The sequence below is a fragment of the Anastrepha obliqua genome, chromosome 1, assembly GCF_027943255.1.
Source record: "Anastrepha obliqua isolate idAnaObli1 chromosome 1, idAnaObli1_1.0, whole genome shotgun sequence".
Taxonomy (NCBI): Eukaryota; Metazoa; Arthropoda; class Insecta; order Diptera; family Tephritidae; genus Anastrepha; species Anastrepha obliqua.
This window is the reverse complement of record NC_072892.1, coordinates 70,692,626-70,720,618: the sequence shown is the minus strand read 5'-3', so window position 1 is coordinate 70,720,618 and position 27,993 is coordinate 70,692,626. Positions and strand designations below refer to the sequence as shown.

General features: G+C 33.4%; 1 protein-coding gene across 9 annotated transcripts in view; it reads left to right on the top strand.

The window, feature by feature from the left end:
• The window catches only part of LOC129236270 (protein Malvolio), a 64,570-nt gene extending 40,107 nt beyond the window's left edge, over window positions 1-24,463 (top strand). For 4 of the 9 annotated variants that reach the window (XM_054870554.1, XM_054870553.1, XM_054870552.1 and 1 more), the window contains 2 exons: window positions 1,377-1,447; window positions 1,801-2,135. In XM_054870554.1, coding sequence (XP_054726529.1) covers window positions 1,377-1,447; window positions 1,801-1,882 — 153 coding nt within the window. In that variant the 3' untranslated portion in view covers window positions 1,883-2,135. The other 5 variants (XM_054870556.1, XM_054870555.1, XM_054870557.1 and 2 more) reach the window with 4 other exon arrangements.
• The last annotated feature ends 3,530 nt before the right edge of the window (window positions 24,464-27,993 follow it).

The following is a 27,993-nucleotide window of genomic DNA, read 5'->3' as shown; positions in this document are numbered from 1 at the left end:
TGAGAGAAATTATCGGATAGAATTAGGAAAAAACACATCTATTTTGGAGGCAAAAAACCCATCTATGTACATCTACGGGTAGGCAAAGCCATATGACTTAGCAATTTACTTCTTTGGCGTGCAGAGGTATATCTCAAGGACTTCATTTATATTTCCACTGCTTTTAGGGTCATACGATATATTTTTATGCCTTAAGGATGGCCAAAGTTCTTGGACATGTATTATAAAAATGAAAATATTCCTCGTAATATTTTAATATACGTTTTTTTGTATACTCACTCTTTCTGTGGATGTCCTGTGACGGCAAGTAGTGAAAAATAACTCAATTTTACCTTTTAAACTAGCAACGAGAAAATAAACAGAGAAACTACTTCTATAAACCTCTTTATAGATTAAAACGATATGATAGATTTGGATAAGTATTTATTTTATTTATTTTTTTATTAAATATCTTTATTTCCAATATATTGAATTTTTCTCTAAATTAAGAAGCCTTACGAAAAGGTATTTTAAAACTTCTTTATAATCTTTAAAATATTGCCATATTTTGGGCATTATCTGCGAAAGGAAATCTTTTTTGGTATGGAGAAAATATACAAAACCTGTACAAAACAGGTGTTACATCAACTAACGAAGCGAAACAGAACTCTGTTTTTTTTTTTTGGAAGAATACACTATTTTTGCATCAATAACATTTCTGAAAAGGTTCAACTTCATTATCCAAGCTATTTTTAGTGGAAACATTCCAGTAACTAAAAAGGTTCATGCCTTTATTCCAACAACCGAAGGCCTTGTAAATGTAAAACTATAAAAGTTATAAAATAAAAAGGTTTGATACTATCATACTTCAATATATTTTGAATACAATTTCACATCAGCTTTACTAGTTATGCATTTGTCTCATGAGCCGGGGGCCATAAACAAGCACCTAGTGTCATCTGTAGTGCACAAATTGTGTTTTTCTTGTTTACATAACTGCTGCGAATGCCACTCTTCAACTTGTAGCCTATTATGTATATTATACCCAAAGTTATATTCAAAAATAAATTTTATTTTTATTATTCTTTAGAAGCCCATATCTCGACAAGTAATTAGCCTATTAAACAACTGTCTTTACACTTTTATACCTAGTAGAGGTACAACTAACCAAAATATGAACGAATTCCAGAGCGTCACTTTTTATCCCTCTCCTGTTGGCGTGAGATACGTCTAATGCTGCTGCATTAATTTCAACATCGCTCCTGGGCCTTGGTTCTCAAGGTTGTATGTGCTACCTTACTTAGTATTAGTATTAGTTTTAATATTTTACTATTTTCTCTACATTTGTTATGAATTTCATTAATATATTATATCTTCCCTCCACTCAAACTGCGTAGTGGGTCCAGAGGTTTGTGCTTCCCAGTCAGAACAGCTTTACGATAAAGAACGTAAATTCGACCTATGCAAGGTAAGTCGGGGTTTTTACACTCATGGGGTTTAAAAAATATATTTATATATTTTACAATTACTAGAAGACTATATGAAAAAATTAAAAAAAAAAAAAATTTGCACACTTTTCTAAACTGCACCTAATCTGTATCTCCATTTAACTCGCACGAAGCGCACTACTTATGCTTTTATTAAATCTTCATTATGCTTCTAATGCTTTGTTATGCTTCTTCTTTCGCCGCTTATGACACATACTCTTATATATGTATAATATATCGAAAACTAACTCCAGTTTCGAATAGCTTTTGTATAAATTATATGTTCACCTGTCTCTAACAATACAAAAAACTTATTTTTTTTTAATTTTAACAGTTCAATTTCAGTAGCAATAACCGCAAGTAAGGCAAGTAATGAGCCATTGCCTAATACAATATCGGAAAAGGTGCCATATTAACCGTTATAAGCTTGTACATAATACCAATAGCTTTCACATACTTATTGCTTTGATTAGTCTGCTGCATTAATAAAAGAATAATTGCGATCAACATAACATATACACATATATAAATATTAATATTTAGAGTCTTGGATACTTAAACAAATATCAAATTAAATCCACTCTATCAATGTATACATTTCCAAAAGTATTATTCGTGCTCATATATAGTTTGAACTTTTACAATGAATTGGCAATACTGTTATTAATTTTTAACTATTAACGTGTTCACGTGTTACTGTATTACATACCTAAATACAAGTTTTATGAGCTTTCAAATACATACATATAAAATATGTTGTTTGCATTTATACTTTCAACATTCGTTATCGCCTTGAGACACCTTGGCCTTGTTATAACATTTGTGGTGCGTAAGCTTTTTGCATTCATTCATTGCTTTGTTGCTTTTGTTTAATATTGAGGGCTGTTCTCTCATCACATCCCTAACATTGTAGGCCACTTTGTTGTATTAATATGTGTATTCTTATTTTCTCAAGTGATTGTTAAATTACGAAAACAACAAATTTACAAAGCAGTTTGTGTGTCTGTTAAAATAAGTGGTTAGCCTTAAATTTAAACACTGAAAAAACGTTTTTTGGCTTATTTCCAAAGTAAAAACAGCTCTTTTTCAATTTGAGTATATCTCAACGAACTTATTTTATTTTTAGAATATGTGTTTTCTAGTTATTCACCAACCATAAATATGTTAAAGTTACGGACTTCTTCGTAATTTTGTTTTTGGCATCAAAGTTCATTTAACGCTTTCTAAAGTACATATCACACTTTTTGAAGTAGTATTTAAGAGTTTCTCAAATACGATTGGCTATTTTGAAGTACATTTGGCGGGTTCTGAACTATATTAACGCTTTCTGAAATACATTTAAATATATAATATAAATATTGAAATATATTACACGTTTTCTGAAGAGCATTTGATTATTCGGAAATATATTTTATGCCTTATGAAGTACGATAGGAAACATTGTTTTTTTTTTTAGCAGCTTTCTAAACCCTGTCAGTGCGATGTAATACCAGTCGTCTTCGTCTAACTCATTTAACGGTAGACCCAGGAAACATTGTAGTAAAATTCGCTTCATTAGCTAAATGTGAACACGGCCCTAAGTAATATGCTTGCTTAAGGGGGGAAGCTGGTCTAGAATTTTGAAAAAATCGAAAAATTTTTTTTTGTCTTAAAAGGTGCTTTAGGGTCTTAGAAATAATATACCAAGTGAGGGATGCCAGCAAAAATGTCTAAATGCCCAAATTTTTCATTCGACGGCAGTGCCTCGCAGGTATGATTTTACAATACTTACAACTTTAAACGCGTTTTTCTCGAAATCACTTTTTTTAAACTGGCCGAAGACATAACTCGAACAAATCTTTACCGATTCTTACGAAATTTTGACAATACATTCGAAATACCTTTCTCCGGAGACGTACGTAGGATTTTTTATTTATATTACATAGTTTTTTTTTTAATCAACAATTTTATGTCGTTCTTTATAGTGAAAATTGTAACTTTTTGTTCAAACGTGCACCATTTCGCGAAAAAACAAAATATCGAAAAAATCCTACGTACGTCTCTTTCTGTTGTTATATAGAAACTAAAAGAATTTTATTTTTTGATCCAGGACAAAAATTAAGGAGTTTACGTCTTCGGCAATGGACCCACTAGAAAAAAAGGCGCCTTAGGAGAACTGCTGGACAGCGGCCATTTTGAAATTAATTCAGACGAAAAATTTTGTATTTGTACCATGAAAGCTATATTATTAAACCTATTTCACAGATTTTCGATTGATTCCTTTGTTGAGTCAAAATAAATTCATAAAATATGCCCATTTTTTGCGCTCTAGACCAGCTTCCCCCCTTAAATATAAGTATCATACATGCGTATCGCAAGTTTAGTCGCGTAAATCAAAGTAATTTACGTGTAATGCAGCTTGGCTTATAAATAAAGGATCTTTCAAAGAACGCGCCTATACTTTTAAATTCTTCAAGGTTGCACTATTTTTATTCAAGATCTTAACAAGGCTCTTAACAATTATATGTGAAAAATGACATAATTTAAATGTCCACCATGAGCACCACTATAGGTGAAATCCGTTAAACAGTCGATTCATGAATGCCTGATTTTGAGAACGTCCGGATTTCGATGTTGAAGTTTGTTCAGCGACACTTTGTGCTACAGCAGCAATATTTTCAACAGAACGTACAGATTTTGGTCTTAGTCCCTTTTTTATTCCGGACAGGAAAAAAATTCACCATTTTTTCACCAATCTTTGAATTGTTAACTCACTCAGACGAATATTTACAACAAAAAAATCTGGAATTTCGTGATAAGTTGTTCCATAAGATCGACTATTTTCATAATACGTTTCAATAATTTGTGCTACAGCGAAAAAATGTACATCTGTCTACTAGACAAATGCCAAAGATGACATAAAGAAAAGGTATCGTCTAGGAATTACCATATTCAATACTGACATCTAAACGTCACTTCTGAAAAAAACTTTATTAATAAAAAGGGTATTACTAAAGAGTTTAACAGAGCTGTTCTCGTTCTAAATTCTTATTCGAAAAATTCCATCGCGTTAACAACACTAATCGAATTAGCATTTTCCTGCATCATAGGATAATATCGAAAACATTTTAAAAGAGAATAGCTCAAAATTTAAAACAAAAGTAGTAGATTTTACCAAAAGCTTAGGTCCAAATTTTCAAAGTACGAAAATATTAATACATTTTTGTAAACAATTCTCACTGGATGCTTATAACAGTTTTTTCATTTCATGGAAAAACCCACTGAATGTTAATATGTGCAAATTTTTCAGCGCATTGGATATATACAAATATCAAATACAAATTTAGCTGACAGTTTAGATGCACTTATTCTATTTTCACTTTTTAGTTTTCATGATAGTAAAATTAAGGGTTTATGAGGTCTAAAAATTGCATCTCTTTGCGATTTTTTTTTAAGGAAAAAATTAATTTAGCACTGCAAAGTTTTTTCTATCTTTTAATGAACATTTAAAAAGTATAAAAAATTTTTGTACTGGTTAAAATAAGTTGAAAAAAATGTTTAACATAGAAATTAGTAGAGCGCTGCAACGCTGGAGTTTCCAATTGGCGTACAAGATACATCTCGTAATTATTATCTAAAGCAAAAAATTCAAATGGATTTCTAATTATCATGATTTTTTATTCTAAATGAACTAAGAAAACTGAGAGAATTTCTAAAATTTCAACTTTTTGAGGTTTTAAAGAAAAAAATGCCTTTCTATAAAAAAAAATTCAACTTGGTATAAAAATCTTGAAAAATTTTATTTAATCTATTTTGTTAGTTCAAATAGAAGAGAATTTAATACTGAAGGGAACAAGCTATGATTCATTTCAAAAGGTTCATTCGTTTTTTTTTTCATTCATGTACGCCACTGTCCGGTCACAGCGTAACTACCTAACGCTCGCCTACCTTTGGCTTTGTATCTACGCAAATATTGAGAATTAGGCCCTGTAACTTTGTGTGAACATTCTGAAATATATATTAGGAATCGCTTAAAACGAAAAAAAAAATTGATTTTTTTGACCTTATAAACCAGGCTCCCCCCTTAAGTGGAACGATTTGGTTAAATTCAGAATTCTAGAATTAAATCTAGAATTCTTAAATTCAATCTATTATAATTTACCAAAATTTGGTCATAATGGGGAAATATTGGAGGAAGAATCTAATGAAAAAATGAGAAAATTTCAAAAGGGCAAATGTCGCTACTAGCGTCATGTATGCAGAAGTGGTCCGCAACTGGCAAATAAAGTCCAATAATTTTCACTAACTTTAGCTTTGCCAGAAAGAGTAAGCTTTCCAATTAATTTTGGAACATCTGTGTCTGCTGGTCTTGCAAAGTTTTAGTGCGCTGAACAACTGATATACTATACACTGAGCTTGTTGTGAATTTAAATTTATTATATTTATGTTATTTACGTCTGGCACTTCCGAGAGAATTTGATACCTTTTCTTTATGTCATCATGGTTGCTCTGGGAGTGCGCAAACACAAGCAAGGATCTATAAAAAATGTGCAAACTCCGATATTTGTTCTATGTTTATCTTAGATGAAGCATTTATCTTTGGCTTAACTCTATGTAAAGCCTTTTGCAAAACATGCAAAGCCTTTTGTAAGCATGCAAAACAGTTGTTCAAGCTTATAATAATGCAAATATGAGTATGTTGACAAATTCATTATTTCAAGCGTATCTGCTGATAAAAGGAAAAGTGGTACATTTCATTTCAAACTTATATACTTGTAAAGACAAAATGGGTACGAAGCTTAGCAGGAAAATCTAAATGTCTTCTCAGCAGACAGACAGATACATAAATAAATCAAATTCTCTCGGAAGTGCCAGCTGTATTACTTTGAGTACATGTGTTTTTAAGTCTAAGTCTCTTTCTGTTCCGATGGAACTTCAAAATTTCATAAATTTCCACACAAGGAAATTATCCTTTGAAGAAAATCTTAGAAAAATACCTTCGTCAATTATTTTTTGCGAGTCTGATGTATCAAAGATGCTGGAATGAGAATTAAAATTTTGTCTCAAACAATAAAACACTTTATTTAATACATAATTTCTTTTACATTAACTCAAGAAACAAAAAAACAAAAATTAAAACTTCCTTAATAATTGAGAGAGAAGATTAAAGCTAACTTCAACCAGAAGAAAGATACTGAGAATCGAACCTGTAGGCAGATTAATCAAAAATAGTATTATTTGTAGTCTATATCTTTAGCTAGCAAGAGTAGGAAGATTGACGAGTTTAAACGACTATTATAAGGGGAAATATTATATAGAGAATCCCATGTTTTTGAATGTGTTCGACCTTAGCTTCATAAATTTGCGAAGGCTTCCTTCGGGAATCCTTCAGACGTTTATACATACATTTGGTAACAATAATAATAATAAGTATTAACTTAATAATCGACGTAAGAAGAGATTTAATGAAAGAGACTAACTAAGACCAAGAAGATCACGTTTTTTTTTAACTGCATATATATTTAAGTAGAAAAGTGGTAAATCCAGTTTAAAGCGATATTAGCCCAAATTCTGGGATTGAGCCATGTTGGTGATCGCTTTTTGAAGTTCTTCAAGAGGCTGTCTTCTTCAATCAAAAAGTAACATTCTCTGTTAAATTGCACGTTTTCTTTAAATTTAGTGCAGTGATTCAAAGAGCCAAGCCCGTGCGCAGACCCTCAGATTTAGGGGCGTTTTCAAAAAATGTTACAAAAAGCGTTACATTGTGTCATTTCTTAAAGTAATTATTAACAATGAGATTTTGCATAATTTTTTCTTCTCTGTGCAGACGATTGGAATACAACATGTGTATCTTATATACGTATATTATGATTGGGAGCAATACTAGAAAACAATTCAATAAATATTATACTATATATTGATCGAAATTAAATATTTTTCGGGACTGTTAGCAATACAGATTTGTATAATCTAATTAAAAATACATTTTTATGTGGATTAACTCGAGATTACAACACAACGGAAGTCAAGGATAAAAATTTTTATCTTGAAGTCAAAAAAACAGGCTTTTTCAGAAATGCCTATTTTTTTGCAAATGTTTTACTTTCCGTAAAAATCTATATTTTTATAATAGTAACCGTAATTGGTTTAATTAAAAATTTACAGAGAGTTTTCCAGTAGTCGAACTCGAACTTGCTATTTCGTGAACCAGCACACTAATCACTCGGCCACCGAATCGTTTCATTAATGTAGGCAAATGTTCTATCATACTTATCGAATCGTTGTCTGTGTCTGCTGGTAGTTAGCTTTTCTGTTCTAATATCGATTGCATATTGGATGGGAACATTAATTCATATTCTTCAAATAGAGACTTCTGCATTATTTTACATTTTGGAGATAAATTTGAGACCATCATAATACTCATAGATAGCTTCCTTCAAGAGATGACAAAAAGTTTTTTATTCCAAACAATCGGAACTTTTTTATAAATAGATTACAGCAAGCGTTTTATTTTAAAAAAGCAAATCTATAGCTCTCTATTGAGATTTTGTTTTCCAATGGATTAGGAAAAGGTTATTGTGAATGACTCGTTAAAATTTTGCTAAATATGTTTGATAATTTTACATTTTAAATGATTCGGAATACAAAAAAGTCTGGAGCTTTTTAGTTCTGCTTTACATACCGACAGTGGGCTTATTTTCTAGTTTTAGAACTTTGCTTCATACCATCGATGCATTAATTTTGAGTCAGACCACATTTGAAACCGTAAAAAACCATTGCACGAAAATTTTCATTTTTCACAAAATTTACTTTTTCAAGATTTCTGATGCAATTAAAACGAAACTAATCTGTCAATAGTGTTTACCATAAACAATTTCAAACATTTAAAATATTTATAAAAGCTGCTCGGATGTGAGCGTTTGCATGATTCGTTTAAAGAAAAAAAATATCCGCAGAGTCATTGGTGACAAATATAGACTTTCGAACACGATTTATTTGCGGTAATGATAAGAAATTCACCAAACATTGTGTTGAAAATGTGTGAGTTTTTCATAACACCGACGTTGATATGAAGTAAAACATTTTTAAATTTTATCTAATTGCTTCGATAGCGCAGAGGTAGGCGCATAAATACCTCGTTCAGTAAACGCGAGTTCGACGCGAAGAAAGCTAACTGGAATTTTTTGTTTTAGTGTAATACATTTAAATTGCTCAAGCTGACATAAATTGAAAGTGATGAATGGTTAATCAATGGCTCATTTATTTGCATTGAAGTCATAATCATTAGTGATAAAGTCATAATCATGAGTAATGAAGTCATATTTGTTAGTAATTTTATTCCTAAAAGTTTGCTTTGAACTGGGGTAGTTGTCTAATAAAAGTAAGATTACTTCTTAGCTGCGGCTTTTGTCTACTTAAATAGCTTTAATTTATTGCCAGCGTATACAAAGATCATAGTTAATAATCAATTACTTCAAGTTGGTTGTAGATATATTCAAATGTAATAAGCCTTGGCTAATAAAAAAAGATGTTTGTATAACTGTCAGTTAGGATTATTTTATGGCATAGTAGGCCGGCGGCACAGACAATTGTATACAAGTATGAAATATTTAATGTTTTCGGCCTATAGTGGGTGGAGCGTTAATATGTACATTAACATTTTCGCTTAATTTGTATTTCAAATTTCATTATTGCCTTCTTGGCATTACAGTAATCTCGCTGACCTCTTCAAAAGCTGCATGTTTAAGATAATATAACCAAAAAACAAAGGATTGTTTAAGCCTTTCGTAACTCTTTAATTATGTCGAAAGTTTGTAGAATCTATGCCAAGACGCTTAGAAGTTGTTTCCAAAATAATGGTTATCAAACGAAGTATTAAATAGCTTGAACACATATTTATACACCACTACTACAGTCGTACTGTTAAGTTTATATGAAAAATAAAAACTATTTTTAAATTTTGCGAAACTATTTATTTAATATTAAGCGTAAGTTTTAATAACTTTTCAAATAATTTATAAGAAATACAAAAAATTATAGATTTACTTCATCGTTCTTATATGTAAAATACTTAAGCGAACCACTCAACTCTACGAGAGCTCCCTTTATATTTTGCGCCCAATAATGACAACAAAGTAAAATAATAAATGAAATTGAATCAATTTTTAAAGCACTTTTGTCACTCAGAAGTGGATACCTCCGAAACGAGCAGTTTCAAAGCTTCAACATATTTTTTGAGCTCTGAAAAATGTTGACCTCGCATTTTATTTTTGACGTTCGGGAACAAAAATAAATCAAAGTTGAAGTAAGTTAGTTAATGATTAGTGAAAGCGTTACATGTAAGTTTATGCTAAAAAATACTACAACTTTCGATAAAAATATCGAATCAGTTCATCACACGTAGTGTGCAAAGGCGCAAAATATAAAAAGCAACCCTCGTACATACCAGCACACAATTAATTTTTATTATTTTAACTGATTTTTTCATTTTAACTGTTAAACGAATTTTTTATCTGACAAAGCTCCAAATACCCCTAATGACATCCTGTAAAAGTCTACAATGGCAACCATAACTTAGTGAATGATGTTTTTTTAATATATTATAATATTTGCAATTTTTTTCGATAAGATTTTTTTGTTATATTTGTTATTTTGCTACAAAATTCATACTGTACATTTTTCTTCAAAATTTCAAAATTTAGATTTATTTTTTTAAATTTTGTATAAAGCTTAAATATTTGATTTATTGTGGTTTTGGTTAAAGAAAGAACAACATTTACCAAAAAAAAAAAAACAAAAAAATTAGCTCGGAAAACAGTTTAAATATCGAGAATTTTTTTAAGAGCTTGATAATTTAAAATGCTAATACAAAACGGAAATATTGTTGGAATGGATTTTTTTACTATAATCTCATAGATCATGAAATTTAGTTTTTGAATATGATATGCAGCATATGTATAGCGTTTTTCAATAGGTGCGCTTCAACTTTTTTCCGATAGGGAGGGCGAACGACGTAATATTTTTTATTTTTCGCTTGTCATTTGTAAACTTCATTAGTATACATTTCATCATGGAACGCTACACACTTGAGCAGCGATTGCAAATCGTGCAAATTTTTTATGAAAATAATCGTTCTGTTGCTGCTACTTTAAGAGCATTACGGCCATTTTACGATGAAGCTCACTTTTGGCTCAATGGCTTTGTCAACAAGCAAAATATGCTTTACTGGGCAGAAAGCAATCCACACGTGATTCATGAGGCACCGTTGCATCCCGAAAAAATCACTGTTTGGTGCGGTTTACATGCCGGCGGCGTAATTGGCCCATATTTTTTCGTTGACGAGAACGATCGCCACGTTACTGTGAATGGAAATCGATACCGCGACATGATAAACGATTATTTTTGGCCGCAATTGACTCAGTAAAACGTGCACGCGGTGGTCATGCAAAAGAAATCGAATTTCATACTTAAATGTATATGTTCAAACTCGATAATAAAAAAATTAAACCGTTTGTGTTTTATTCAAAAAAAAAAAGTTGAAGCGCTCTTACTGAAATACGCTTTATTTTCGCCGCGGCTACGAGTTACTTGGTCCATTCGATTAGTCCAATTTTTGATTACTTTTCCTAGTAATAATTAATCTAAATGAGATCCATGACCTATCAACAAAAACTCGACGCAAACGATGGTCATTTAGCTTCAATTATTGCACGAGCTGGATTTTATAGGCATCATCTTTATGCAAAACTCTCCACGTAGTCGAAGTACAACAAGAACATATCGCTGTACGAACTTCACAAACAGGTTTTTTTTTTCAAAGTAAATTTCCACAATTTGGGAGCGTTGCTCTGGCGTTAGACGATTCATAATGACTTGCCAAACCTCACTGTAAAGAAGTGTCAACACAATTTGCCATTCTCAGCTGTCAAATCATTGTTACCGATATCGATAGTTTTCATGCAGCTAAAAAAACACTCGGTCGGCCGCCGTAGCCGAATGGGTTGGTACGTGACTACCATTCGGAATTCACAGAGGTTTACAGAATGTAGGTTCGAATCTCGGTGAAACACCAAAATTAAGAAAAACATTTTTCTAATAGCGGTCGCCCTCGACAGGCAATGGCAAATCTCCGAGTGTATTTCTGCCATGAAAAAGCTCCTCATAAAAATATGTGCCGTTCGGAGTCGGCTTAAAACTGTAGGCCCCCCAATTTGTGGAACAACATCAAGACGCACACCACAAATATGAGGAGGAGCTCGGCCAAACACCCAAAAAGGGTGTACGCGCCAATTATATACATATGTACATACATATATTAAAATAATTCTCATGCACAAGTTATGCTCGCCACTGCAGATATTTTTTTTGGAAAACTTAAGTTTAATATTTAATATGATATTTTTACCTGCTGTAATTTTTTATTGTATGTAAATATGTGTGTGTATATATGTGTATATAATTTTTCCACACATGTATTTTGTTAAGTTTATTATGCTTTTAATTTCCGCGCTGCATTTTTAGAATGTACTTTGCTTGAGTTTTTGCTTTAATGCATGTATTTATGGATTTTTAATAATAAATTTTTTTTATTTTATAATGGTTTTGCTAGTTTGTATTGAGATTGACTCTTGCATTTTTGCACCTTAGAATTTTCCTTTTTTCTTTTTTAATATACGAATATTTTAATGCTAACATTTACCTTGTTTTATTGGAGTTTTTTCAAATGTTTTCGTTTATTTCTCTATTTTGTGTGTCTCGTTTTTCGTTTGATCGCCGTTTTATGTATGTTATGTGTGCGTTTTGTGTTGGAATTTGATTTTTATGTACATACATATATGAAATGAACAACAACAACAACAACGAAAACAACGACACAAAATGAAAATGTTGTGAATTGTTTCATGGAATTGACATCATCATTGATTGCTGGATGCTGATTGTGCGTGAAAAACCATTTACTCGCATACGCACATATGGCATGTGTGTGGTGTACGGCTCATTTAAATGTTTATTTTGTTTTGGATGTATGCATGTGTGTGAAACAAATAAAAAACACTATAAAAATGTCATTGAACTGTGCAAAAACACATACATACATACATACGCCCGCAACTAAACATATTGACTTTCGCGTGTTGTGCCTATGCATGGACGTGTGTATTTGTGTTTGCATATGTATGTACATATGTATGCACCCTGCAATAATGTTATCTGTTGTATTTGTTGTGTTTGTTTGTATCATCAATTTATTTTCATTGGATGTGACTACTAAAAATAGTACCGATGACACACACATACTCACCGAATACACACATACGTACTTATGTAAATATTGATAAAAATGGCTTTGATATTGTGAAAAATATTGAAAATATGTCGGTATGTGATCAGCAATCATGCGTCTTGATGATGATGGTCCAAATAAATATATATGCACATTGGCTAACAAACTCAAACACACATACATACATACACACACGTATAAACATTTTAGCTGACACTGAACACAAACGCTGAAAGTAATAATAAAATAATAGTTGGATATTTCGCGAACTTGCGGGGGAAAACCAACTACATACACAAACACCTTGAAAATTTTAAATTGTCTACAAAAATTCATCACGCCAGCAGACACTAAGCTAAATAGAAAAATATTCTTGTTTCGCCTACTAAAATTCATATATTATGCTGTTGATGCCGTTGCTGCTGCTGCCGCCTGCTGCCAACTACGTACACTCACCAACAAAAACAACCACAACCGACATCTTCATCATCTCGTCGTAACATCAACAAAATTGGTAATAAATTTTTTGCAAAACTACTTGTTTGCGTCGCATTTGTTTCTTCGATCGGCGATGTGGCGACCAACACGTGTCGTCCGCCTGGCGTCCACTGGCGTGTCTGGGTTTTTACGCTTCAAATAAATTTCGCCAACACATATCTTTGATAACATGGCGCCCCGGCTATTATATACATGTGTATGTCATGTCATGTCGCGTCTTCCACCAAATGCCTTTGATCTTCTCTCGTTAATTTAATGCGCCTGCTTGTGGGAACTCATGTTGTGGTCCAATTCGGTGTCGACTGCTTGCTGCTGCCGCCGCTGGATGACTGATCTTTGCACCAAATTGCCAAATGGTTTATTATTATTTTTTGTTGTATTTTTTTGTTTGCTTTGCTATGATTTTTCAATGGGACTACAAATAGTGAGTTGACGTTGTACGACAATAGCGTGCCCATATATTCCATCTCGTCGAAGGCTAACTAACCTCCTCGGCCAACGCATTGGAAACTGCCGTCGCCCGTCAATCAACTGCCAGAATACATTTCAATGATGATTGCTTAAAAAGCTTTTTGCTAGAAATTCCCAACTAGTTTAAAATGTTTATGATTTGTTAGTAGAAAAAAAAAAATAGAAATTGATAATAAGAAGAAGAAGATTCATGCGAACGTTACTTATTAGGGCATTACCATATACAATATATTTTTAATTTTAATTTATGTATCTGCTACGCTAATGTAAATAAAAGATTAAGTACATTTTTTAATTTATTATATAAAAGCATTGTTTTTGGCGTAAATTAGTTGCATATTACATATCAATATACGAGTATATCGTCTTATGCACTTATTTATTTAAACTTAAATAGTTAAAAATTAGTTTAAAACGAAATGCTGCAATTAATTTCTGCTAACACTTCATTCTCTTGCCAAATTAAATACATGCATACATATTTATATTTTTTTTGTACCACAATTACTGATTTCGTTGTTGTAACAAAGCTTTTGTTGTATATTTATGTTTTAGAATTGCATAAAAAACGTTTGCGCTGTATTAATTATTTATTTAACTAAAGTTAAAAAAAGTAGATTAAATTATATTTATGCCTATATAAATAAAGTTTGTAAGTAAACCGCCCTTTTGTATTTAGCAAGCACCATTAAATTATTATAGTAGTTGAATTTGCAAATATAAATAAATACATAAAACAACTGAAGATATAAGTACATATTCCACTCTAAAGCTCTCTCTCTCTCTGGGCAACTGTGTAACTGGTGCCCTACTGTATAAACGCTCCATAAACGTATATGAAAATATTTAAATTAATTTAAGTATAAATAACATTAATAAAAACAATCTTTTAATTTTTTGCTTACCTTGTTCGTTGTTGTAGCCTGTGTTTTATTCACTTATGAGTTGCTGAATCCTATTTGCCAATATACATACATGCAAGCATACGCAGTATATGATGTGCAAGTATGCATGTGCACAATTGTTCTTACATGCGTATTTACTTTGATCTTTTGCAGCTTTCCAGCCTCAATATTGTACAATAACAACAATACATAAATTGAATTTACAACTCTGTATGAATAACTCTGTGCAAAAATTTTTGCTTTGCATTTACACACCAACATACATACATATACATAGACATTTGCTTGCCTGTAAAAACTAATCGCACTTTTAATTTGTTTGTTTTCTCACCTGTTGTTCATTGTTTTCTATCACTTTGTGCATTCAATTGCTATTGACATCTTAGTGAGAGTGAATATTACTCTACTATGTACATACATACTTACATACAGGTACTGTTACTTTACATAGATATTTTGAAAGCGTAAGTATCATATTTATGATATCACCCGATTACTCCGAAAGCGGAACGCGAAATTCGATATTTTCCCTTTTTAATATAATAAAATAAAGCACAACAAAACGTTTTCTTTAAAGTTCCAGTATTGTGTTTCATATCTACTTTAAACTGTCAAGCAAGACAAATGGTTTAGATGAGCCTTTTTGGGGGTCTTTCAATTATTAGTGCGAAAAACAAATTAATAGAATATTTTTTGAAACTTTTTTGGGGCTTTTCAGTTTCTTCATAAGAAAAAGATTTAAAAAGAATCTTTTTTTATCTTTGAAGGATTCTGTTTTGGACCTTGACGGTTTCTATGCAAGAAAAATAATTAGGAATAATATTTTTATAGATATTTTTAGTTTTTGGGTGTTTTCAGTTTCTTCACCAAAAAAAGAATTTAATTTTTTATAATTTTTAATTTCTGCCTTAGAAATAAATTTTTGAATTTAGACCTATTCAGTTTCTAGGCAAGAAGAAGAAATTAGAATTCTTTTTGGACGTTTTCATTTTGTACGGAAAAAAAATTAACGACCCCGCTACTACAACTGTAAGCCTGCAATACCCGAACTCTCGGCATGCCTAAAGCCTTGCTTGGAACTAAGCACAACTGCAAGCTTTGTAATGAATGGAATTTGTAATGTGAAACTTCTCTTGCGGGAATAGTGAAAAGAAATCGTCACGGTATTTGTCTTGCCTCTCGTACTAATACTTCGAATGAATTGTATCGCTCGCCCTGTTTTATATTTGTTGTATTTTCGAAAAGAATCACTAGAGTACGCCGGACAATGCTGGCTTTATGCACCTGCATTCCGTTTTACTTTTTCAAACCACATCTCGCTAGCTTCCTTTTCAATCAGAAGTTCGTTGTCAATATTTGTATGAAGAGGTATTGTTGTATTGTTTTTGAAGAAGTGGTGTAGCTCGTAAGGTTTTCTCCGGGTTCAAATGCGAGCCAAATGTGATCAACTGCAACCAGAAGACCTTAGGTCCAAACCTCTATAAGACTATCACTCGAGCTAGTATCCCTTTTGGAGGTACTGACAAATTTATGCAGCTTCCAAACGTCAGATAGCTTTCACGTCCAAACTCGTGAAAAATGTACCGAAAAGGGCCTGCAAATGCCATTTATCAAGTTCAGAATTGTTTGAATTCTGCCTAATATAAACTCTAAGACAACTTCTATCAGATTTACGCAATCGATTTGAGCGTTATTACATAAATTAACTTTCTATAAAACCACCCCAAATTCCACCTCCTAGTCTGTTCTTGATGCAACTCTATCTGAAACTAAAAGGTCTGGACGCAATCGGTAACATGGCTTTGAACGTTTATCCACAACCATCTTTTTCAGATGAAGTACCAAATTTCTCCATATATTCATGCCGGAAATTCGAACCCGGGCACTACCGGCGGCCCAAGATTAGAACCAATAGGCGGCTTTGTTGTTCGGGCGGCGGTTCTCAAATTTATTATTTATCAATTATACCAAATCACCACGGAAATTTATACAATTGCACCTGCTAATGGTAAGCCTTTATTAAGAACGATTTGAGTGAAGGTAACCATACCCTCAATCACGGACTCGATGTGAATTGACCTCGCTACACTTATTGACCCTTCTGAAGGCACGGGCCTATGCCAATAAATCGCAAGTGATCCCAACACAAGGAATTGCTTAAATTGGGTTGGATCTATGCAGTAGATCCGCGCCTTCGTGCGAAACCGTGGCAGACATTTTAACGATGTCATATGCCACACATAATGGGACATACGGACATTTCAAATAAAAAGAAAAGATTTTCGTGAAATAGGTCAACTAAAATTATGATCGTGCCGTCTTTAAAATGCTTACATTAGTAACTATAATATTTTAATTATACATATATTAATATACACCCTTTTTGGGTGTTTGGCCGAGCTCCTCTACCTATTTGTGGCGCGCGTCTTGATGTTGTTCCACAAGCCGACTCCGAACGGCAGATATTTTTTTATAAAGAGCTTTTTCATGGCAGAAATACACCGGAGGTTTGCCATTGTCTGCCAAGGGGCGGGGCGACCGCTCTTAGAAAAAGTAACCTATTTTAATTACATTTATCAAAAAAAGTTACATATGCCCAACTGTATGTATATTTTCAAAAATATTTTTAAAGCTTTTTCTTTGCGCCAATAAAAAAGCTTTATCACCAAAAAGAATGTTCCGAAACGTATTCTTATAAATGCAGTAGAGCACTTTCGCAGTATCGAAGAGAGAGCCAGCTTCGGCACTTATTGCATTGCAACCAGTTCTCAATTGCAATGAGATTTTAGTACTGATTATAAGCTAAGCTTTTTCAGTTGATTCACGCCTGTTCTTCTTGTTGGTGTTGCGCTTTTGGTTGATTTTTAAATATGTATTTCAACAAACCTGAAGAGCGGAATTCGCATTTGGCGGTGGAAAATATTATACCATTGACGTTTTTATGATAAGTAAAACAAAATAAAAAAATTGAAAGTTTACCTCAGCGGAACTGTTTTACCGAAATGAATATTTTTCTGCACCATTGATTGCCAGGAACGGAGATTGAAAGAATTAAGTAATTTTATATAAAAGTTTTGTTGGAAATTTTTTTGTTATTAATAAGCGTTTTTATATATTCAGTTTGTAGAAAAAACGTGTTCTTTTGAATGCTTACTTTTGTGTTTCGCTGAAACAAAATGAACGCAATTTTGAAATATGTTAATTCACAAAAAAAAAAAAACATCTCTGGGTTTATTTAAAACCTATTACACAGATGTGGGCCAATTGATTTCTAATTCGGAGTTCGCAACTGACACGCAGGCATACAATTCAACTTGGCCAAGCTTTTCAATAAGCTAATATAATTGGGCATACTGGACGTGCATACATAAGTTAGTAAATGTCTCTATGCAACAAGCTTTCCTTTAGTTTACTTTCTGTCATTTTATGTAATTTAATTTGTGACCTGTTGCTCAAAGTTGCCTTCATATGCTGAATATAAAATAGTTTTTGAAAATACAGAGTGAACCATCAATATGTGATCATTGGAGACAAGACAAAAGCAAATTGTTTTGTTTTTACAGTTTCCGTAATACATTTGGATTTTCGGGTAAAGCATTCCGTAAATTGTTTAAAAAATATCACTTTTTGGAAAGATATTTTTATTTGGTTATAGTCGACACAGGCTTTTTGTCCAAAACACGCTAAAATGAAGTCGCAGCTAACACTACATCTACTCCTTACATACATAGATTAAGTAGAAAAGCTATGTTAAAATATATTGTAGATGGGGACCCCGAATTTTCACTATTGATACATCTCTGTTATGCCAAAAATCATAATATGGCATCATCTGTCACAAGAGCAAACAAAACAAAATTAAGACACGAAAATGATAAATGCTAAAGCGGTAACGCCATAACCATGCCGTAACCGTAAACAGCTGATATTGAAGTAGAATGAATGACAACATTTGCATTTTGTCATAAAAAAACGAATAATTTTCCACTAAGTCAATTAATTTTTCGTCGTTCATTTCTAATTTCCAAATGTTTATCGCAAATATAGATACATACATACATACGGCTACGCTTATGGCTATGGCGCTATGGTGCGGCATCTATAACCGTGCACAGTGTTGCCCATATGTCGCTTTATGATTAAAAGACGTTTTAAAATATTGAAAATTTACTTCCAAGTGATTGTTGTCTTGCTTGTGTATTTTTTGATAGAAATTTCAGACGAAGCTCTTTTCACCTCGGTGTCGAAGTGAATAAAAACGATTACTTCACCACATCTAGTGATCAGAAAACTCGCGCAATATTTCAGTATGGAGCCAAAGATTCCGATTTGTTTTTTAGCTGAAACTTTAACGATTTTTTGTGTCAGCAGAATGTCGCTGGTTGGTAGTGCACAGATCATCAAATAATCAATATTTTGCTCACTATATAATAATACTCTGACTGCAAACCATTTTCATACCACGTTTCCGGAACAATCGACCTCATTTCGCTTTTAATGCGCCGAATGTTGTCCTTTTAATTGCGAATCGCAGAAACCGCACCCCCAAAAAGTAGTCACAGGTGGCAAATCGCATGTTCTAGGTGGTCTACTGAGGAAAGGCTCATTTTTGAGATGGTTCGGTTACCACAAGTTCATTCCAAGTGTCAATTCTCAACCTTCAATTTCGAAAAAATATATAAAAATATAATTCGCCGGTACTTAAATCATGATTCATAAACAAGTCTGATAATGGGGTATCGACAGCCTCGTAAGTAAATATTTATCTCATTGCAAATACGACAATCAACTAATTTCATTAGTTTTTATTATGCGACAGCACATGGACTCTAAATGTTTTTAACAGAGAGAAAAGTCCTATAATTAGAGGAGCAGGACTTAACTCAATCTCCGTGTTTATATTTCTTGTATAATATATAAACGACTTGCCCAGGATATTAAAATATGGCAATATCCATTGATATTCAACCAAGAAAGAACCGAGATCTTATTATTTTCAAAGCGAACATTTCAAGGGATTTTCAATAGTTAAATACAAAAGTCTGAAAGTAAATAATATAGGGTGGGCCATGTAAAATTTGCTTTTTGAATCGGCTATAAAAAAACTAATTAATATTTTTTCAAACTTTATCTTTTATTTTGAAGATTGAACATTGTCATTTATGAATGAAAAATAATATCAGTCAAATGACTGCCACCACTGGCTTTACAGTAGGCCATTCGATCAACCCAATTTTTAAGCACATTTTCGATTGTTTGGACTCCAATTTCATGAATGGCAACTTCGATTTCGTGTTTTAAAGGATCAATCGTCTCTGGATGGTTCGCATAGCATTTGTCCTTAACGGCTCCCCACAAAAAATAGTCCAACGGGCTTAAATCACAGCTCCGAGTTGGCCAATTGATATCGGAATTTCGGCTGATTATTCTGTTTTCAAAAACGGTAGCCAAAAGTTCGAGTGTAACTTTGGCAGTGTGACAAGTTGCACCGTCCTGTTGAAACCAAATGTCGTCCATGTCATCATCTTCAATTTTTGGAAACAACTCGTTGAGCATGTCAAGGTAACGCTCGCTATTTACTGTAACCGCGGCTCCGCGCTCATTTTCGAAAAAAATGGCCCGATGATGCCGCCAGACCAAAAACCGCACAAAACAGTGACACGTTGTGGATGCATTTGCTGCTCTACAGTAACGTGTGGATTTTCTGAGCCCCCATTCCGACAATTTTGCTTATTGGCGTAGCCACCGATGTGAAAATCAGAAAAGAAGAAGAAGACTCACCACTTTGGAAATAGGTTTTCAATATTTCCCAATTTTGTTCAAGCGTATAGCGTCCCATTTCGTAAATGTCAAACCTTTAAGTAAATTATGAACACATTTGACATGTCATTTGTGTTACCATTCTCAAAAAAATAGGTGGTTCAAAAAGCAAACGCTATATGGCCCACCCGTATAAAAATAAATCTTATAGTATAACCAGATTTTTGAGAAATAGTCTAGTGAGAATGCGTCCGCTTTTAATTGTGCGAGACCATTGTTCCAAAACTCGACCGTATGCGCCTGATATGGCGCGGGCTCACTTTCAGCCCGGCGAGAGCAGGACAGCTGAGGAAAACATACTTCTGTAGGAAGTACTTAAAGCAATACTCAGGCTCACCGCATGGATACCTATTGGATAATGCCCAGAAAGGACACCTACAGAAGTTCTCTCACGCGCCTTTGATTACCGTGACCGGAAGTATATCGCATCTTCGCACGTTTGTGTTCTAAATATTTAACAACGCTCCATTATTTTTGACAGAATGTATTATATAAGCTGTTGATGTTCAATTCTGGATTAGTTTCCAACTGGACGTTCCTTTAATGAAATAAATAATCTAAATTCTCACTTGAAACGAATGGGGTTCTTTAATGGCTTAAGCCTTAATTTTGTAACAAATCTAAATTCATCATCATTGGAAAACCTACCGTTAAGCTGTTTAGAAAGATTCGGTTGAAGGAAGTGATAAAGTATGGGAAAACGGTCTAGCGTTACCTTCAACAAAACACTAATCTTCGTGTAAATCTAAATTTTGGCCTTGAAAGACTTGACGGTGCATCCGCTTATGCTGAAAAGATGCTTTATAGGTGCAGATAAAACTGAAACAATTCCAGGGACATTGTCTGGGGCAAAATGATTCTAACTCAGGACGAAAGGCCTAGACCCATACAGTAAAAGCTAAAGTTAAAGATATGTTAATGGCCATTAAAAGTTTATAATTCTTTGCCTGAGTGTTTTTAGAATAAGTGTAAGTTCGTATTAAAATCGCATTTGAGAGGTCGCTAGAGGGATAAAATGTTTTGGAATATTTCGGAAAATTTCATTACGGGTATATTCAGGCACAACTTTATACGAAAAACGTAAAAGTATACAGAAAATAAAAACCAAATATATGTATTTTATATACATACATATATGCAAACATTTTGTTTTGTGCTTTCATAAATATTATTGAACAGAATTTTTTTCAAAAATATGTTTAGGAGTATGTACTTGGACACAAACACACTCTCATGCAATACATGGGAATTTTTTTGTATTTTCTTAGTAAATTATTAATACAAAATACTAACCCAACACACGTTTCCATTCACTTTGCAGAATTTCACCGGACGGCGATAGGGAAGCAGATGTACCTTTCGGCGAAGAAGAAGATGCATAGCCACTACTGTGTGAAATTGATTCCGAGTGCAGTGATGACAGCGATGACACACTCTTCAAGAGCAACAACAACACAGCGAATAATCACGGTTTTTCTAGCATTATCAGCTAGCACATGCGACACTATTGCTTAGATGACTCTAACATCCGTTTCGAAACTTCTAACGTCGTCGCCCTCCTGCAAATGCAGTTCTTCATATATTAGCAATAGTCGGACCAAAGAAACAATCAGACACAGCTACAACAACAGCCGCAATAAATGATTTTGTAAACATTACAGCAATAAACAAAATGCAAATGTTCATATTTTTTTATAAAAACAATAACAACAACAAAAAATATCAGCATCATCATCATCTAGGCGTTAAGACATCAGATTTTTTAATGCATTTAGATGAGATGGCACACATGTATGAAATGATTGGAGAATTTTGATGAAAATGATTAGTACAACAGTTGATGGACCAATGCGGCAAGCCGTCATTGGAACTTATAAGTAACTATGAGAAAGTGAAAAACTAAAAGACATCTAAGTGGAATCAATTAGGCAGTTATTTTCTATTTTTTTTAATAAATTCTGGAAAAATTTGATATCGACAAAGACATTTACAAAAAAATTAAGTTAAAATTATATGTATGCTGCTTTTTAAAACTTAAATAATTGTAAATGTTAAAATTATGTGCTATTTTAAAATTTTTATACTATATAAGAAAATAAAATGTTTCGCGTTCGCTTTTTCCACAATTGTAAATATGTATGACAATACTGTGCTCTCTAAAAAATTAGAAACTGTAAAACGAAAAGAAATTTAAATTTTAAGATGTATGGTACATGGTAAGGCTGTGAGGTTTGTAGTAGGAACCGGCAAAAAGCGTAAAAACTTAATTATAAAGTTTTAAGAAAAAATACTTAAATTTTATTAATTAATAAGATTTTAATTGTTGATGATGTGTGATTAAATTAAAAATGGTTGCAATATTTTTTTAAAAGTAAACATGTTTATAATATTGCTTGAATGCTAGAAGAACGTTACAACCAAAAAAAAAAAAATTAATAAAAAAATAAAGCCGTTTTTTTAATTTAGTATGCAGAAATGGCCTTGGCTAATTATTACACACTTTGTGTTATGCAAAATATTCAAGCTAATTATTACAAGACATCAGGTTTTTATTTTTACTTAGGGAAAAATGGCGCATAGAAAAATTCCAAGTCCGTTTACGCGAATTCTCGGTATTTTGAGTTATGTCGTTCTTGCAGTAAGCGGGTAATATGTAAGCAATATATGTATCTACAAGTACATATTTCTACTTAATACGAGGGCTACTCTTTATATGTGAGTCTTAGCAAACATAAGCGTAACCCTCATGGGGAGTGGTAACCAACGTAACCTTATGGAGGATTATTAATATTAAAATTCTGAATGCTTTATCAATTGAGGACGATCTCTGTTGTTTACGGTTAATCAAACTCAATTCTTTTGTACTCACTTTTGGCGATGATTCTCCTTCCTTCGACATTGTGAATTGCTGCAATAGCTAATTTTATAGCAGACTAAATTCTTTGCTCAAGAAAAATCGGAAAATATTTAATCCGTTCCCGCACGTTTAGTAAAAGTATGCCAGAATGTATAGAATGCAAAGATGCGGCGAAAATTAAACCGGTAATCGGCCGCCGTAGCCGAATGGGTTGGTGCGTGATTACCATTCGGAATTCACAGAGAGGTCGTTGGTTCGAATCTCGGCGGAAGCAAAATTAATAAAAACATTTTTCTAATAGCGGTCGCCCCTCGGCAGGCAATGGCAAACCTCCGAGTGTATTTCTGCCATGAAAAAGCTCCTCATAAAAATATGTGCCGTTCGGAGTCGGCTTGAAACTGTAGGTCCCTCCATTTGTGGAACAAAATCAAGACGCACACCACAAATAGGAGGAGGAGCTCGGCCAAACACCTAACAGAAGTGTACGCGCCAATTATTTATTTTTTTTTTAATCGGCTCTCAGCGAATTTGAAGGAATCATATGATTTGCTGACGTAATAAGGGCAGCTACAGTTATTTGTTTACAACAAAGGTCGATAAAAACTGAGATATAAAAAAATTAATGGAGCCCACGACTATATTACTTCATTGCCATCTGAACAACGACTGACTGGAAGAGCGTAAAAATAAATGTGAAATATGCGGCCACAATTGTGCCAAGTCACCGTAAGACAAAGTCATTCTTGTAATTTTGCTTCGGATTACCAAATCTTGTATTTCTATCATTCTTGGTAAAATCTGTAAAACAATGTATCAAGATTAAAAACATCCTCCAAGGACTTGGCTGGTGACAAATATGAAATCCATGGGTATTTTATGTGTTTTTGATTACTAGGCTCGCAATACAAGAAGTAACCCTCGTACCTATACTTTTGTTCTCAGTTGGATTTTTATTTAAAAAGTTGTACAATTGGATCATTATAAGGAAATTTATGAAATAGTATTAGTACTCGTACATGTTCAAGGGAACTCAAATTGTTATTTTGTCCGGGTGATTGCTTTGTATGTATTCAGTTACATGTGTGCTTTATATAGTCTATTATATTAGTTAATAACAAATATAAGTTCTTATGTTTAATAAAATTACAAAATCATAAATACATTACAATAAACAAAAACGAAATCGGAGGTGATTTATTTAGATTGATTTAAAACTTGTTTGTGCACGCGAAGCAGCGATAGATAAAAAAGTCGTATAACAGCAATAAAAATTAAGCTCGCCATAAACCAAGTTGTTGGCTGGATTTGAAAAAAATATTGGATAGAATGAAAGTATTGCTTGAGATCTTACCTTCACAACCCCAATGAATTTTTTATACGGAAATATTTTCCATGTTTTTTCACTGTCAAAACTTTCATTCTTCTGTCAAGGAGTATATGGGAGTCATATTTATTTTAAAATAATAAATTATAATCTATAAAATTCATTTGCATTGTAATAAGTACAATTGATAAACTAAAACCGAGCGTTCCACTCACTAGCAGACACGTCTACCCTCATTGACAGCTTAAACTGCACTCCGTTCTGTTGCCGACACTTCTTTTTAACTCCTTCAAATATCCTTTTCCGTAACTTCTGCAAAATTGTAGCAGATTATTGGCTGATCATAGCAATTAAACATTACACAGAGGCTACAATCTTTCCTTAACAAATGCCTCCGCATCATTTGTAGAATATTTTGGGCGAACACCATTAGCAACGACGCGCTGTGAACTGGACACAGAGATCGCGGCCGGTCAAAGAATATTTGGAGAAGGTGAATGTTGCCCGAGCTAGCAGTTGCCGACATCATATGTGACGGCGCAAAAACAACAGCCCAGAACCGTGTACGATGACAGAAATTTTTCGAGGCTCTATGCTCTTCAGCGGAGCGAATAAGGAAACATCGTTGCCGTTTAAACGATGTCTAATTGGATTGAGTGTGTGAATACCTAAGAAATGGCAGCCGAAGTTGCTCTTGCACTTTTACTTTTGGTCAAACCTTATAATCTACCATCCTATAAAAAGAAAGTAAGTATGAAATATATATAATGTTGGGAAAATGGCTGCCGTGATTCCGATCTAAGTGACAGTCGGTGCAGCTCCTTGTGCATTTTCGAAGAAATAAGTAAGACCAAATTCCATACGAAACAGTGACTTTTTCTGCAGAGTGTAGAGGTACCTGATGTATCTCCCTTGGATTTTTGTCGTTCCCAAATCAGTGATTTTTTCGCTTATGAAGTCACTTAGCCTGAAATAGGCCTCATCTCTGAATGTTACTTTTCTCCCGATTAACTTTACGAAAAATTTGCATGCGAAAGCAACAACAAAGTTATAGAGTAAGATTCGCTGCTAGCGAGTGTGGCTATACCTCATTAAACCGGTTTAACTCACTGCCTTACAAAAACATGTAATTTAAGACACCTGTATTCCCGCGTTGCCAATATACATATGTTCATTTATACTAGTTGCTTCATCTACCTATTCGTCGCTTTCTAACGCGTGGCGAAAAGAAGAATCCTATTGCATCGTTAACGTTTTATGGTTAATTGTTAAGACCAATATATCATACGGGACATCGCTCACATCAAAGATAACCTTTAGGCCCGTTAATCATATCGTTTGGCTGTGAGGTCTCAGGCATTATTTTCACGCCAACAAAAGCCAACCGGGCATCGACTCATCCTCCAATCATGGAATCGGTCATCGAATGTAAATCAAAGCCCCTTGTTGTTGTTATTATAGCAGCAATACAAGCCCTGTCAGTGTAGTTTATATCACCGGTCGTCTTCATCTAACTCATCTAAAGGTAGGCCCAGGAAACATGTTGTTTCGGCAGGTTGGGTTCGTGCGAGGTGCTTTCACATGCAAGACATATGTTTAATATGTCGGGGTCAATTCAGGATAAGTAGGAGTTTAACCTGCTACAATATCTAGAATAAAATTGTGCCAGTGCTACGCGGGACTCGCGGGGAAGCTGAAGCTCTTCATCTGCAATGGGTGGTGGTTGGACTCCGAATACGTCATTCGGTGGTTGGGAGCTTAAGAAGGTGGTGATGGCCTCCCGATGAATGTCGTTTATTGTTTGTCTGAACAATGTCTGATACAGTAGATGTCTGTTCGTTTGTCCTGGATCTCGTCAGCGTAGTTGAGAAGGTGTCTCGTGATGTGCCTAGGAGGCACTGTCCGATTAGCAGAGTTTTGGCAAGTCTGGAGCTTTATCTCCTGAATGTCACTAGTTTCAGGTGACCGGACAGGCGCAGCATAGTTTAGAACCAGTCGGCCAATTGCCTTAAATGTCGATAGCAACCTTTTTTTCTCTTTGCCGCATGTGCTTCCGGCAAGCGATTTGAGGACCTTGTTGTGATTTTGGACTTTAGTGGCAATTGGGGTTGTGTGCGCAGAGAAGGAGAGCAAACTATCAAAGTTTGCGCCCAAAATTTTGGGATTGTTTACAGTCGGAATTGGTGTGTCATCGACTTTTACCTTGAGCTGCAGTTTGACCTTCTTTGTCCAGGTGGTATTCTCTATGTGAATTTACAAGTTTTCGAAAATTTTTCGAAAAAATAATTTTTTCGAAACAAAAATAGTAGGAAAATTCGTCCCAAAATTAATTTTTTTTAAGCATTTTATTCCGCGATTTTTTTCGTTTTTTTTTCATTTTTTAATTCATCATATAGAAATTATGATATTAATAAACAAAAAAAATTTTTTGTTTTTTGTATTCAGGTCACTGACGCCGATGCTACAATGCCCCCCGATTGACAAGCCCCGCTGCGACCTTTCTGGAAGAATTGAGTGTACATCTACCATCTTAAATGATTAAAGTAAAAAAAAAATTTATATTATTTTAATGTATAAATAAACTGTATGCCAATTTAGAAAAAAATATATTGACTTCTTCATCTTCATCTTCATCTTCTTCTTCTTCTTTATATATAAAAATGAATGTTTGTCTGAATGTCCTCGATGAACTCAAAAACTACTGGACCGATTATTATAAAAATGGGTATATATATGGTATATGTACTTTTCCACGGAGAAGGTTTGTAGAATATGCTCATTGCTGCCACTCGCCACCAGGTGGTGCTGCAGAGTAGCACCTTCTGCTCCGTTCAACCGATTTTTTCGAAATAAACAAAATCAATAAAATGGTTTAGAATGAATTGAATATTTGTGTACTGATTTTTCTTTAAAGTTATTTTTCTTACATTTATTTTAGTTGTTGGCGTAGCAATCAGGGAAAATATGGCCGTTTACAGGTATCTGTCCCCTTAACTTATACTTTTGAATATGAATCAGTGATTTTATATACATGCATGTATGTATGAGCATTTCTCTAATTAAGAAAAAAAAAAAACGTTTTAAGTGCTATTAAAATTTTTGGAATGAACATTTCTATTGCAAACGGTCAAAGTGCAAAAACATTTAAAAGTAGGAGAGACTATTCCGCTTCTAGAGTATAAAATTACTTCAATTTTACATACACTTAAACATATAGAAATATGTACAGGTTGGTTAAAATGGTTAAATAAATAACAATTAAATGTAGTCTTTATTTACACCGTTTATATGCCTCTAGGAGTGCGGGGTCAACGAGAAAAAAATCTTTATTTCGGAATAAATTCATAAAATCATAGAACTCGCTTGCGCGTTAATCACTTTGTTAAGAA